At 38.1% G+C, this 15,453-nt stretch overlaps 2 protein-coding genes across 11 annotated transcripts in view; both read right to left on the reverse strand.

Annotated features, from left to right (window-relative positions):
* CLIP-190 (Cytoplasmic linker protein 190) overlaps positions 1-15,453 on the reverse strand; it is a 289,367-nt gene that overhangs the window by 169,199 nt on the left and 104,715 nt on the right. The gene's annotated exons all lie outside the window — the stretch shown is intronic.
* Positions 10,528-12,047, reverse strand: LOC135697925 (alpha-amylase 1-like). The gene has a single exon (XM_065217787.1). The coding sequence runs from the start codon at positions 12,020-12,022 to the stop codon at positions 10,547-10,549; it is 1,476 nt and encodes a 491-aa protein (XP_065073859.1). The 5' UTR covers positions 12,023-12,047; the 3' UTR covers positions 10,528-10,546.

Genomic DNA, 15,453 nt, shown 5'->3' on the forward strand with positions numbered 1-15,453 from the left:
CCCATTATATTTGTTTTGCCTTGAGCACATTTTGATACCCAGCTCCGTAAGAAAATTATTCCGGATAATATGCTTAACCAAAAGCTAATTCGAGGGCGGGTTCCTTCAGTGGGAAATAGTAAAAACAACGCTTGCATCTCCAAAATTCTGTAAGGTAATTCCATCTAAATTGCAATAGCAGCAACATTAACATACTAAAATTTTAATGTGAAGCTAATTTTACGAGCTAACCAGGTTTACAATGAAGACCTAGAATACTTAATACAGCCACTCTATGCTGTCAAAGCAATGCTTGTCTACGTATCTTTGAATCATAAAAGTGCTACTCTAATCAATCAAAAAAAAAACTCCCAAGCGCATTTAGTTAGTTCTCTGAACTAATCAAGCCATTAAGAACCAATACAGAACAAGAACTAGAAGTATTCAGAAAAAAAATCATTATCTTCTCTTAAAGCTGGGTTTAGACAAGGCATCAACTCAGTTGAATTCAACTGACTTGAACGTGTAAACTATGCCATTTAACTGACTTGAATTGAAAAAAGTTGAACCAGGCTCAACTTTTCAAGCCAATTGAATTCACCTGAGTTGATCAATGACTTGCCTTGTCTAAGCCCAGCTTGACTTTTAACCATTCTTCCATTTACTGAAAAGTGCTCCAATGCGGTCAAGGGGTTGATTTTTGTTGGACACAGCTGGATCGAGCAGACGCAGAATCTACTTGAAGGTTAAATTTTGTCAGACGCAATTAAGCAGCTTAATTTTGCAACAACTTACAACGTCTGAACGGAACGGAACTGAATTTTTATCTCAATTCAACTCAGGAATGTGACAACACCCAGTGGGAGCTGAATTTATAATAGGCTCAAAATTATCGAAATACCCTTTTATTTGAGTAACTTTTGCTCCACTTGCTAAACTGCAACATCAAGCATTGAACAACCACAACTTCGTAACTCCTATTAAAATTTGAAATTAAAAACCATCCTCAAACTACAACGAGTAATTAAGTTGTTTGAAACTAACGAAGTTAGCCATACTTACTAATATGTTTCTGTTACAAAGAAATATTTCCCTGACTTTGAATGAAATTCCCTGACAGTCCCTGATTTTCCAGGTCCAAATAAAAAATCCCTGATATTCCTTGATTTTCCAGGTTTTTTCCAGGTAGTCGATACCCTACTTAATGTTAAGGATTTAAATAAAATATAGTCAGACTTGAAACGTTAAGCATCCACAGAAAAGTAATGCTACAAGCTTGAACCATAATTAACAATAAATTTTAACATATATAACTGAATAGTTTTGACAAACTATATCAAAATTGAAGTTTATCAGCTATCTATTTTCTAGCCACCATCAGTCGAAAAAAAACTATACATGGTAAGATCATTCTAAAATGTTGATATCAAGGTAAGTGACTGTTATTGATGCATCATTATATAAAACATATAAATTACAATATACACTTAAATACATATACAAAAGGGAAGGGAGGGTCCAACAGGGCAACCGATTGAAGCGATTTGGATAGGGAGAGTGGGATTGCCAACTTCCCGTTGCTAACATTTCTTGGATAGAGGGCGGGCTCTTCTCCACACTCATGGGGCATCCTTCAGGACGAGGGCTTGTTCCATTGCGAATTATATGATCTTGGTTGCTGGAAGGAGATTCTTATTCTGTTCCCAGTGGGTTTCGTGTGGGTGTTTCTGCTTACGGGTCCACCCCTCCGTTTTTGGCCCTTCATACAGCGCCAAGCTGAATATGATTTGTCAGTGGGACTCGATCAAGCCGTCCAGATTGGATTGCCCCTTGCTATGTGCAGGCGCCTTGCTACATGAGTGGTAGTCTCAATCATCAATCATCATTATCACCATCAGTTGAACTCTGGTTACTTAGCACTTTTTTATTTCGAATTTCTCATGAAAGTCATCATCTTTTTATAAAGGAGTTACCTTATTATTTAAAAAATAAATACAATCATTTTTTTTTTATTTGAGGTCACCAAAAACATATCTACAATATTTTCGTATAATGCACTTCAAGCTCTGCCTTTTCAAATGTTAACTTGAAAATATGTGTGTATTTGCGCCATGGTGAGTAATTAACGTTTGAAAAGGGCGTATTTTATAAAGAGAATTGTTAATATCGATCATTAAGATATATAGATTTACTTTATGTGACAAAAATGAGTATTTTAACCAGTTCTATAAGTTACTTCAAAGCAACTTTCACGATAAATTTGAAACAAAATATTTAGAGCTAAAAAACTATTTTTTTTAGGTACTCCCTAATTTATTTCTAAAAAATACCCTAAAATGAGAATGTTAAGAGACAGATAAAATATTTCTTTAACAAAATTGCTTTAAATTATTTCAGCTAAAGTTTTGCTAAGAAACTTGTCTTTATTTTCAAAAATAACAAATTTAGTTTTAGAATATCAATTGATTTGAGGACCACCATAACGTTTACAACCACAAACAGAAGGAACTTTATCAGCACAAACACTTCACCGAGACACCAAACATCTACATTTAAAACAAAAGTTACTTTTCTATTATATTCCCATCCTGGTCCACTTTTATTTGTTAATCTTTATTAAGATGATGTTTAGCCACTTTTGGCCTAGTTTAACACCAAACCTGGACCAGTGTACATTGTGCTTGCCACTACACGTTCATCCATTGGTTGCATAGAAAACTCTCAATGGATAAATAGTGTGGCTGATTTTTCCAACAGATGTCACTAGTAAAAATAATAAGTTACGGCAAATTATTGTGTATGCAGAAAACCGGATATGTTTATTTTAATGAAATGGTCAAATCTCCATACAAAATTTTTCTGGTTTACTTTTCGCCTCTTGGAAAGGGGCGTTATGCTATCAGTGAGGATAGCATACAGTGACCCATTAATAACTGTGCTACAGAAGCTTTAAAAGCCTAGAAGAAGAAAACGAAGAAGAAGAGCTCTCAGAGATTAGGGACAGTTCAGGACGTTAGATCCAGGAGCATCCGGAGTTCCGGAGAGAGCAAGCTATTTCAGGAGCACTCTCAATTCTGAAAGCTCTCCGAGTTCCGAAAATTTCGACAATTTCTAGTGTTTTTCGTAGCAACTAAATATTCAGTAAATCTACGATTTCCGGGAATGTCTTTTGTACTTAAGGGCAGTACTGAAGTTTCAGGGATTTGTAGAGTTTCTGATGATCCAACATTTTGGTGATTTGTAATTTCGGTGAAATGTTTTTGGGACTCTATGTTGGGATGTTTCAAAATCCCGAAGCTAAGATAGGTTACTAGAAATATTTAGAATAATTTAATAAATTCTGATATTTTTTTGAAAATCGAAATTATTTCTCGCAGTTCTCGAAGTTCCGAGTGATTACATGATTTTTTGAACTATAGCTCAATCTACCCGTGCACCAACTCTAAAAACATTAACAATTATCAAAATGTTGCTAGCAATGGATAGATATCGAGTAATCCAATGTTTTGGTAGTTTCTAGTAACTAGTAGTAAAAGTTGTAGAAGTTCGTGGTTGCTCCAAGGAATTACAGACATTTTAGCATTTCAGGATTTTTTTGAGACTCATGACGAGAACTTTTAAGGCCTTCCTTAGCTCAGTCGGTAAAGGCGCAGCTACAAAGCAATACCATGCTGGAGGTGGTTGGGTTCGATCCCCGATCCAGTCTAGGAATTTTTCGGGTTGGAAAATTTCTCGACTTACCTGGGCATACAGTATGATTGTACTTGCCACACAATTATACTAATGTAAAAATGCTACAGGCATCGAAAGCTCTCAATTAATAACTGTGGAAGTGCATCTAAAACGCTAAGTTGAGAGCACGCAATAAGCTAATATGCGATAAATAATAAGCATGAAATGCGAAAAATACGAATAACAATAAGATTAATATAATTTTTACAATTATTTTCGGAGTTCTGAGAATTACACCAAGTATTTTAGTTGCAAACCTGACCTTTGCTGCAAGTACTGGTAGCTCTCGCAGGGGACTTCGTGGACTCATGGAATACTGAGAACAATTTCTGGAAATCCCAGGAAATCTTCGAGTACCCTTGAAACTTCTGCACCCCTTACTTCCAGCACCTCAGGAGGAGCCCCATAATCCTCCAGAAAATAAAGAAGCACTCGATACTCCCGGAGCTCCCGGAATTCCGATACACATAACTCTTGAACTCACAGAATGGCAGGAGCACCCGGACCTACAAGATCACCGGAGTGCTGAATGCTACGGAGTTCGCACATGTTTGTATGTTCTTTGAGTCCTGAAGAGTTTCGGGTTCAAAGTTGCGATGGTTACGAAAGTTCCCATAATTACTGAACTTTCATGAGTATCTAGAGTTCCCAGTTTTTCAAGAGACTTGTGAGTACGTAGAGTTGCGCAGTGGTGCCTGGACTTTCCTGGAGTTTCAAAAACGGCTGAGAAAACTTTCTATTAACAACTAAGGAAGAGCTTGGACACAAAGTTGAAGGCAGACGAAAAAGTTCCAAGAGATCATCAAAATCACTCTAACTGTCTTTTCATGTGCTTTTGTTCCAAATGAACAAAAGCACCCTTACCCTAGGCCTTTATTTATTTAGGACATAATTGCTACGAGTGGTAATCACTTTTCGTAGTTCGTCAACAATTAACAATTCAAATCATTCACAAAGCATACGTCAAAAGCAGATCGTTCCAGAAGATGAGTTTCTACCATTCCTCTTGTTCTCGACCAAATTCTTCGTTCAGTATCGACAGAAAAAAAAGTCTCCCGTGTTCCACCGCGCAGAGTATCGCAAACACTCGACCAAACCCACACACCGATTTTACGATTGGGTCATCGCATCGTGAAACGTACTACGACGAGTCGATCACCGTCATCACCCGTCACCTGAGGTTACTTGATGCGCAAAAGAGTCACCTTCCCGGTCGAAGGCAAGTTTTCAAACTTGACATTAGTTCAATCTCCGTGATGTCATACGTGGCGCTGCTCCAATGCAAAATTGTTGCCATTTTACGCAAACTCATGCCCACTTTGCTGAATGAAGCGGTTTCATTTTTGTCCTAATGAGTTCTCGGATGGTGGCTGCAGCAGAGGTGCTCCTTCAATTGCTTCGAATGTAATTTTCTAATTAATTGCAGCTGATTGGAACAAATTGAACAGAGCTGAACTAACTGATTGCACAGCAAAGTCAAAAGCGGAAAAACGAGGAATTTCGATAAAATAATATTTGCCATAACGGTCAGCGACAGGATCCATTATTCATTCGCTCAAGCGTACTAATTTATTTAGCAAATTTTATATAACGCCAGTGGCAGCAGAGCAGTTCCAGGCCAAATGATGAATCGATAAGACTCGACCATGTTAGGTTTGCGTGGAACTTTGCATAATTGTTTGTTGTGGGCAATCATTCACAATTTGTGCTAAAATTCGGCCATTTTGGATCTCGTATTTATTTATTTTTTTTCAAAATGGCGTCTTTGAATAATTCAATAAATTTTAGTACGTAAACGTCACTTCTGATCGAAATGATGTCTTAGACAAAATTGTAGAAAAAAATAAAGACTTTATATGAAAAATATACACTGTAAAATTTGTTCAGTTATTTTGAAAAAAAAATTAAAAAGTTTTAAAAACATAAATATCTTAAAATACTGGCTTTTTAAATATTTAAAACATTGGTTGAAAATCGACTTTTTGTTAGTAGGCTTTTTGTGTATTTTTTTCACGCGAAACAATATTTTAAACATTTTAGATCGTTTTCTATAAATTTCTATCTATAAACAAACAAGTGTACTAACAAAAAATACAAATTTTTTACCAAAAACTTTTGTTGTCAATTTTGATGTATCCGAGTTTTTAAATACTTCAAACAGTTTGCATTCTTCATAAGCTTTTTTAAAATTATATATTAAACAAGGGCATTTTAATTAAACGAGGACATTTTGAGATATTCAAGATTTTAACACATTTCAAGAGCCACATGTGAAAAGGGCTACAAGCTTTTTGCAAACAAACTTTTGTAGGGCCTTTTCTCGCCAACCGTAAACCAACAACATAATCGGGAAGGGGAAAGTTGCTAGTTTGCGTTGGTGTCATATAGGTGGCGAGTAAAAGGCATAAGAAGGTTTGTTTACAAAACACTTGTATGCCATTTTCACATGTTGTTCTTGATTTTTTGATTTTTTGCTCAAAATTACTAAACAAATCTGGGGGGCGACCCCGGCGTAGTGGTTAACATCCATACCTATCACGCCAAAGTCACGAGTTCAAATCTCACCCCCGGACAAGTCACGAATGACCCAAGAGTGTTAAAGTGACCATAATAAAAAAAAAAACTAAGCAAAGTTTAACGTATTTATCTGTCTCTAGAACTTTATCTCAGATGTCACAAATGTGACTGTTTGGCCATAACAAATAACTATGCAAATCGGAGAAAGTCGAAGCAAAAAAATCATTTTGTTTTTGCTAATCAGCCTGGAACTGCTCAGCAGCAGCAGCAGCATTATTGCAAAATCGATTCCACTCGTTCTACCACACTTTGTCAGTGGTAATTTCCGAAAACCGAATATTTTAGAACAACCGACCGGTAATCTATCTCCCGGACGGACGGAGCGAAAACTTATTTTGCATTTCGCCGATCCTGATTCCCGCGACCTTTCGGACCCACGTAGTAGGTGGTGGTAGCCAGTGAACCGGAAAACAACGGGTACGGGACTACCATTCGGATAAAAATTTTATGAATGGTACAAAGGCATTCATCACGCAATTGCTCGACTGGAAATCCCGGTCGTTGGTGTCCTAAATAAATCCTCCGGTAGCTTGGATTCGATTGTTGGAGCGGATGGAAATTTCACGGATGAGTTTTAACGGGACGGTATTATGGGATTGCAAATTAGTAAAATTCTCACACTGATTTACGATATTAATGTAAAACAGGGCAGCCAAGGTTTGGCGCATATTATGTGTATTTATAAAGAAGCTAAAATTGAAAACTACATATCAAGAAGACTGACAACTTTGCATGCAGTAGGTACTTTTATTTTTGCTCAAATGAAGCGCTACTGTATTTGACCTATGGATTCTGGCACAGTCTTCTTTAAATGTTGTCTTAGTTTAAATGCCCATGCATAGGCCTGCGACTTCGATTTTTTCTCCAAAGGAGGACGTCCAACAAGTATTTTATCATCCCAAATCTTGAAAATCTTGATGATAACTATAATAAGTGCAACCTGCATACAAATTCTAGGTAAGCGTGATTGCCTCTCATCCCGAAAAACCTGGGTTCAATCCCAGTCGGCGCCGCAAGGATTTTCTGAGGCTTAAAATCTCTGATCACGCCCTTCGGAAGAGAAGTAAAGCCGTTGGTCCCCGGTCTATGAGTTGATGGGTCGATAGGTAGGGTCCAGGTGTGGGAACTGCCTCCCTGGCGTCGGTAGCATTGGTGCTCAGCACAGAAAACATGATCGACGGAAAACAAATCAAGGAAAATTAAAAATACTAAGCCTGAAATTTGAAACTGTTTTTGTTTTCATCCATAATAATGTTTTTCAAAAAATATAAGAAGTACAAAACCATGCAAAGGGTTTCCGGCCATTTGACCGAATGCTGTTTGGCCGAATGTTTTAGAAAAATCAATTGAGAGTATTTTTTGAGACTCTCCAAAAGTTTTGGAAAATTATAACAAGTACAGGGAAGTTTAAGTAAGCTAAGGGGCTATCCAAAAACTAAGTAGAAAGTAGGGTGGGTCAACTTTATATGGCAGATCACACGCTTGCTTTTTTGCGAAGAAGTTGAATCGATTTACGATCTTCAACTAAGTTGGTTTGCACAATTTATCTCAATCTCTGTCCCAGTTTTAGTAAAAATTTAGCTTTTTTTAGTTTTGATAAGCAAATCAATAGTTTTGTTCCGTTTCCCATACAGCTTCTCATACAAACTTTAAAGTTCTCCCGCAAATCAAGATCATAACCAAATTCGTTCAAATTTGGCACACTTGTTGGGGACCTCAATGCAGATCGAAAGAGCAGTGGGAAGCATGGGGTTGTTAAATTGACCCACCCTAATGTAGGCAGTTTAGACAAGTTTCTACGGTTCATATCACTTTAAAAAAATCGAAAGAATAGTTCTCTATGGAGGCCTTTACAGAAATTTAATAAATGCAGAGATTTCCGGAGAAAATTGGGGCACTTTAACCCTCCGAAAAACGTGTAACGGTAATGCCTTGTTCAGACTACAGAGTTATAACATGTTATAGCGCTATCTTGATGGTGGTTTCTGTGTTGCAATTATTTGACAACCGTTATAACATGTTATAACTGCTCAGTCTGGCCAGCGTTTAAGTTTGCAATGACATGTAGCTTAAAATGACCAATCCATGAAACTGATCGCTGTTTTTCAATAGTTGGAATTGTGATATAAAAAATAATTTTGGGTTGTGTTGTAAACATAAGATCGTGAATATCCGTAAAAGTGTTAAATCCATGAAACTGATCCTCAACTCCGTAGGTATTTTTTAATATTAGGAACAGATTATAAAAATGAATTTGGGATCATGACAAATAACATGGATGCGGATGGCTATGGGACCGTCGTCCGGGAGATCCGAAACATCCGTAAGAGAGCCAATTCCATGGAACTAATACTAGAGTTTCGTGTTTTTTTTTAATCGTCTACTGAAATGTTTAGATTTTTCCTTCTACCAACACATAAGTGGGGGCTAGATCTCCACACCTTGTATAGACCGAAGTAAAAGAAAGCTGGGTCAATTCAAGATTTTTGGCAAAGGTTCAGCCATTTTGGAATTCTCAGCTGATGCTGAACACTTTGTTTACAAAAATGTCGAGGAATTTCGTATAAACAAGATCTTTGATTGGCTGATGTTCATAGCCATCCAGGTCCATGTTTATGTCTCGAATCAAAAAAAAATACTGTGGAGCTCTACAAGGGACAGCCCTATGAGGTTGTTTGTACGCAATGGTGACGTAGGACTACGTGGTCTTATATAATAAATCTTATTTGTTAACTGCAGCAGGAGCTTGTGTTTTGTGTAGGAATAGGAATTTGAGCAGGGTTCTCTCTGTTTATACTCTTTCGTAAGACGCGCTTGCCCACAGCAACTCACGAAGAGCTGCTGATTCTGATCAATAGCGGTGCGGCTTCTTCCTCCTTCTATGGATGCTTAGGTGGGCTGCAGCTCGCTGCTTGCAGGCAGCCTATCGTTGTGTACTACAGAACATCACCACTGACCACGCGGTGATTGATTAAACACCGTTTGGAGAGACCGGATGGAATTCAACTTTGAAATCTGTGTGTTTTCGCAGGCAATCGGTGATAATTTTAATTATCATAGCAACATTTGCACATCCGTTAAATTTTCAATAGTGACATTTTGAAAAATTACAATGTCTTAAATTTAACAGATGCGTAGAAATATATCTGATCGATTGGTGAAGAAATTATTGAAATTGGTCCAGGGGCAGCTGACTTATTAACGTTCAAAATCTTTCATAATTTTGTTACATGTTCCATTCGGGGGGGGGGGGACTTTAGGGAACAGCACTTTTTATCTGTTCAACAACTTTGAAAACGTTATCTACCTTCAAATCTGTTTCCAAAGACACAGGGTCTTCTAGTTTGACTGATTTTTTTTTTTTAATTTGGAGTTGTTGAAGATCCCGGGTGCGGTAAAACTACTCCGACTAAAAATCCATGTTAGTTTTAGCGCCGAAATTCAAACGATTTTTTTTTCAAATTTGCTTATTTGGTAAGACTTTTCTTCCTGCTAGGATTTTTACGTTTATGTAGCGAGCGTTTTGCCGGCTCTCAACTTAGTGTTCTAGATCCACTTCAACGTTTTTAATTGAGAGCTGTATATGCCAACACCATTGCATGATTTTTGTATATTGTGTGTCAATCTCAATGATATTCTATGCCCAAGGAATTGATAAAATTTCCAACCCGAAAGATTTCCTCGAGCGGACCGGGAATCGAACCCACCGCCTCCGGTTTGGTTATTGTGTGCTTTACTGACTAGGCTATCTGAGGCCTGGTAAAGCTCGATTGTTAAAAAAAAAACATGACGGAGCCGACAAAAAAAATCAGAATTAGTTAAAATATAGTTCCGAAACAGTGGAAATTTACACGATAATTAATGTGAATTTACAAGAAATATGGTGTAAATTAACAAGCTTGTTAAAAATTGCGTTTATACTCAACTTAGCTAAAATTACAACGGGAATATTTTCCACGACGAGCTAATTAAAAAAACAGGGTTTGCACAGAATCTAAAATATTTTTCTGGATCAAGGATCTTAGTTTTGTTGTTTCTCAGTGGACGATATTTTTGCGATATTAAATTTTTGATCTTTATTGAATTTTATTGATTACTAATTTTATGAAAAATTTGCAAAAAATTAGTAATCAATAAAATTTTGAAAATGTCAGTTTTAAAAAAGAGCGTTGGCGATGTTATCAAAAGCCTGTACGACTTTACGATTATCCAAGTAACTAATGTAAAATGTAAAAACAATTAGCTCATTTATTCCAACTCACAATCTTGAATTAATATGAATAGCCAAAACGCCGTCATTGCTGGTGTGTGGAAGGTGAATGTTGGCACGTCCATCGCCGCCCACTTGCACCACAGTCCCAGTGCAGCCTCCAGCTTCCTTGTTGCCGGAAATGACGTCACAGTAGGTACCAGCCGGCAGGCAAGTCTGCATGCTCTGGTTCAGATCGAAGCTCTCCAGGTTGAAGGCAACGAAGCCACTTCCACCGCGACAGAATGCAATCTGCTGGGATCCGTTGGACCACCAATCGTTCAGCCCCGTACCGCGTACGGCATTGCGGAACCCAACCATGTTCGCGATCTGACGCCAACGGTGCTCGCAAGCCCATCCATTTCCACAGCTTCCGTCGGGGTTGATCGATGGGGAAATCAAATTTCCGTTTGCGTCCATTGGTGGTCCCTGGTCCCCGTTGTCGAAGAAGAACGAGCTCATCACGCGGACAATACCGTACGGGTGGGCCAACATGAAAGCACTGGCCATTTTGTAGTTCTTGGGCAGCTTATGGGTGAGAACGTTTGAGCCTCCAGCTCCGTGACCACGCTGATTGTCGTGGTTGTCAACGAATACCAAAGCCAAGTGCGATGGCAAGAATCCCCACTGTTCACCCCAGTTCGATAGATGTGCCAGACTGTCGTAGGCTCGGAACGATCGTCCAATCTCGGCCGAAAAGCGGAATTCGGTCACCGTTCCTAAATGCGTGTATTCGTACTTGGAGATGGCTTCGCTGCCCAAATCAATGACTTCCTGGGTGATGAATGGCCTGGCTCCCTGTGGGAATCCATGGTTGGTATTAAGGTTGTTCAGACGACTGAAGACGTGTTCCAAATCTCCCGGCCACATGTGCTTGGTGGCATCCACACGGAATCCAGCTACACCATAACCGATGATCTTGTTTAGCAAATCAACTATACGATCCCGTACCCATTGTGTTCCGAGAGCCAAATCCGGCATATTGACCAGCCAGCAGTTTCGGACTTGATACACGTTATTGTAGTCTTCAATCGCACAATGCGGATTGAAATCGTTCGGTCCGAAAGGCACAGCAGGGTAGTTTAATCCATCAACTACTGATCCTCCGGTTCCTAGTCCAGAATAGTCAGACATATGGTTAAAGACAATATCGGCGTAGATCCGCACGCCAACCTGATTGCAGCGCCTCACCATGCTGGCGAACTCGGCTTCCGTGCCGGAGCGGGTGTTCAGATGGTACGAAGCCGGTTGGTAGCGCTCGAACCATGGTCTTCCCCCGATGATGATGTTTTCCGTCGGTGGAGAAATCTGCACTCCGGCGTATCCCTTCGGCGCCAAGAACCGTTCGCATTCGGCAGCAATGTCGTTCCACTTCCACTCGAACAGATGCACAATACCGTTACGATCGGCCCACTGATGGGTATCGAATTGGGCCGATGCCACAGTGGCAAAAGCTACCAAGATGAAGCTTGCCCACAGTTCCATTTCCGTCACTTTGAAGAACTGATTTGAAATTTGATTCCCTTGGCCTTTTTTATACCGAAAAGTCTTATCAGCATCCACGATTCGACGATTTGCAAAGGATTATGCTGAAGCACAGCGAATTGGTAACGGCTAATCTCAACCAGCTGGAGAGATAGCCATAAAGAGGAGCTTAACATTTTGAACACAGATGCTGATAGCGGTGGCGTATCTTTATAGCACGACAATCGATTTGGAAAGAGTTCATACAATAGGACGAATTGATGAATGAACCTCAAACAATCACCGGAGGGCGGTTTAAGTGCCCCCTAGCCTAGGCTTGAAGTTTCAATTAACCTTTTGTCGGTATCTTGGGATCAATATGACCCGAGGATTTATTTGCAATTTTGATTATTCATTAAAACGATTTTTTCATGCTTAAGACTTCTTGATATGTCTGCCTCTTAGTTGAGACATCTTTCTAATTTTATTTAATATCCGTTTTGAAGGATTTTCTCAATGAACTTAGCTTTATTTTAGAGGTACAGACAAAGTGTTAACAATTACCCGAGCAAAGTAAAATAACAACCTGATATCATCTTGAAAACAAGTCTTGTTATTCCAGATATCATTTTGTTTTCAAATGTTATCGCATAACTAATTTAGTTACCAACCACGACTAATTTTATTATCATAAAAGAATATGCAAGGTTAGTACAAAACTTCAAATATTATCCACATGGTGAGAAAAAATACACTGCCAATCATATTTCAGCTAAGGTTTTAATACCAAATCGATTAAATAATTTGGAATTTTATTTAAAAAATTGGCATGGATCACAGGATTTGTTATCAAGATGTTTACAATGATAACTAAATCAGTTATTTTTGTGATACCCCAGAAGTATTCTTTTGTTATAATTTTTGTTATGTTGGTTGTTTATTCAACCACAGTAATAACATGTTCAGTTATCAAATCTTGATAACCGGATTTCAGAACTTGTTATCAATTTGGGATAATCCTTTGCTCGGGTACAGGTGTGATAAGGCGGCACCTCTTTCGTTGTTTTCTATCACAAATTCTACCATCACGCTCTGATTGAGTCAGCAAACGTGTATTACTGAAAATTACTTTCTAGCTCTTTCCTTTTTCGGAAACGTCATAAACGAGCTCGATAACCTATATGGTGTCACGTTAGGCTGATAACTGGGAGGGGAAATCCCTTATCGACCGAGCATATCAGCGGGAAATCCCAATTTTGGAAAACAAGTGATTAGGACCACACTTTTCAGCTGTTAAAATTTGTTATCTAGTTTATACTGCAGTCAGTTCATATAGAGGTCTTGAGCAGTTGAATACGTATACAGTATACTGCAGCATTCTGTAGGAAGATTTCGCGTGGATTTTTCAGAGCAGGCAGTTCAATCTGAAAGAATAGCTCAACGATAAGTTTGCAAATAGAAGTAAGTGAATTTATTAACAAGGGGCCTCAGATATTCTAGTCAGTAAAGGCACGGTATTACCAAATCGAAGGCGGCGGCATAAAAAGCTCTTAATTAATAACTGTGGAAGTGCATTTAGAAAACGGAGATCCGGAAAAACGCTCGCTACAGAAGCGTAAAAAGCTTAGACAAAGAAGAAGAAGCATTAGTGAAAAATTACTTCGATCGTCGATTTGTTTTAGAGCATAAATTAACTTAGACTCGACCTTCTCCGGTTTGCATGAAAATTTGCATAATTGATTGTTATAGTCAATCATTCATATTTGAGCTAAAATTCGACTATTTTGAATCTCGTAAACATAATATATGAATAAATTATTATAAATTTTCATATTTTTAAACATATCATTACTCGAAAATTCCCCGGAGGCGTTGTCCCCGGGCTATGAGTTTATGGATCGATAGGTAGGGTTCAGGTGTGGAAGCTGCCTTCCTGGCGTCGGTAGCATTGATACTCAGTACGGAAAACAAAATCGACAGAAAACAAATCAAGAAAATAAATATCCCGAAGCTTCATGAAAGAGTTTGATGAGCATTCTCATTGAACCTTAGGTATAATTTCAAAGGAATTCGGAGGATAATTCCAAGGAAGCTCTGGGAAGAATTGTGACGGAAATTTCAAGTCGAATCTAGTGATTACTTTCGAGGTACTTTTGATGAACTTCAAAATTCAGATGAAACCTAAGGAGAATTCCAATGTAGTTCTGCGTAGAATTCCAAAGGAACCCTGAATCATTTAAAGGAAATTTTGCAAAAACATCCGGTTGAAATTGCACATTTCACATTTCTGATCATAATTTAACGATGAATATTCTTACAAAATTTGGAGAAAAATTTCAAGGAAATAATTAGGGGAGTTAAAAATTAATTCCTATGGCATTTTGAAGAGCATTTTTTTGAATTTAGAAGGAATCCCGAGAATAATTCCTTGGGAATTTCTCATTTTTCATTTTGCAGCGTTTGGTGGGGCAATGGGAGCGCAAGTCAATCCAAAGCCGAGGATAAAGGATGGGTAATGGCTGAATAGTATATGCGGACCACTTGAACGCCATGGGAAAAGGAAGGGATTGAAGAGGTCGGTTATTGAGGGGTTTTGAGCAAATGACACTTAGTACTAGATTTGTGCTGCAAAATATAAAGATACCGAAAATCCATCTACCACTGGTTCATCCTTTCACATATATACCAAATTGATATTTTAAAGCAATCATCAAAATAAACAGATAATATATGAAAAGGCTAGTTGCCAGTTGCTTTAAAAGCTAGTTGCCTTCCTAAGCTGACCCCCCGCATTCCAACTCTTTTGTTTATCTACTTAATGTTATTAGGCTGTCTAAATATTCTTATTTAAGTTCGTTTGATGATTATGATATCTCATTAGTCTAATTTAATAAATAATTGAAATCTAATCCTAATCAATCATAACTCATGCTTTATTAAGTACCTAAACTGCTATGTTATCTAAAATTTAACGTGTTTCAAGTAATTTTGACATTGATCTATATTTATTATAGCTTAGATCGACCCAGGTGACACCTTCAAGTGACTAAAATGCTTCACTTTGAAGTTAGTTTCCTAGCTGATTTTTAAATTACATAGGGTATATGCTCCTACCAGGGCTCTACATTTTCGAAGCTCTAAAATAAACTCGTGTTTTGTTTCTCTCATACATACGTGTTCGACGCTTCATTTCTACAACGCCTAGCTAGACTATCAGCAAGAAACGAAAATAAAAAAGCAGGACGCTTAGAAGGAAAGGCTGGCTGTGGAACTTCTCGTCGTTGCTTTGCTCATCGCTTTCAATGTAACTAACGTCGATTTTCTAATTAAACGAAACCTCATTATGGCTTTCAATCCCCTTTCACGAACACTCTATCACCGCTCTTTCAATTTGTTTAAAATGCGTTATGTCCCGTTTTCGATCATTTTTTTTAGATAAATATATGGATGGA

The sequence above is a fragment of the Ochlerotatus camptorhynchus genome, unplaced genomic scaffold, assembly GCF_037179485.1.
Source record: "Ochlerotatus camptorhynchus isolate MF236.1 unplaced genomic scaffold, CSIRO-AGI_Acam_v1.1 ptg000080l, whole genome shotgun sequence".
Taxonomy (NCBI): Eukaryota; Metazoa; Arthropoda; class Insecta; order Diptera; family Culicidae; genus Ochlerotatus; species Ochlerotatus camptorhynchus.

Coding starts and splice junctions, on each gene's coding strand:
- LOC135697925 (XM_065217787.1), bottom strand. CDS start 12,022: ATGGAACTGTGGGCAAGCTTCATCTTGGTAGCTTTTGCCACTGTGGCA.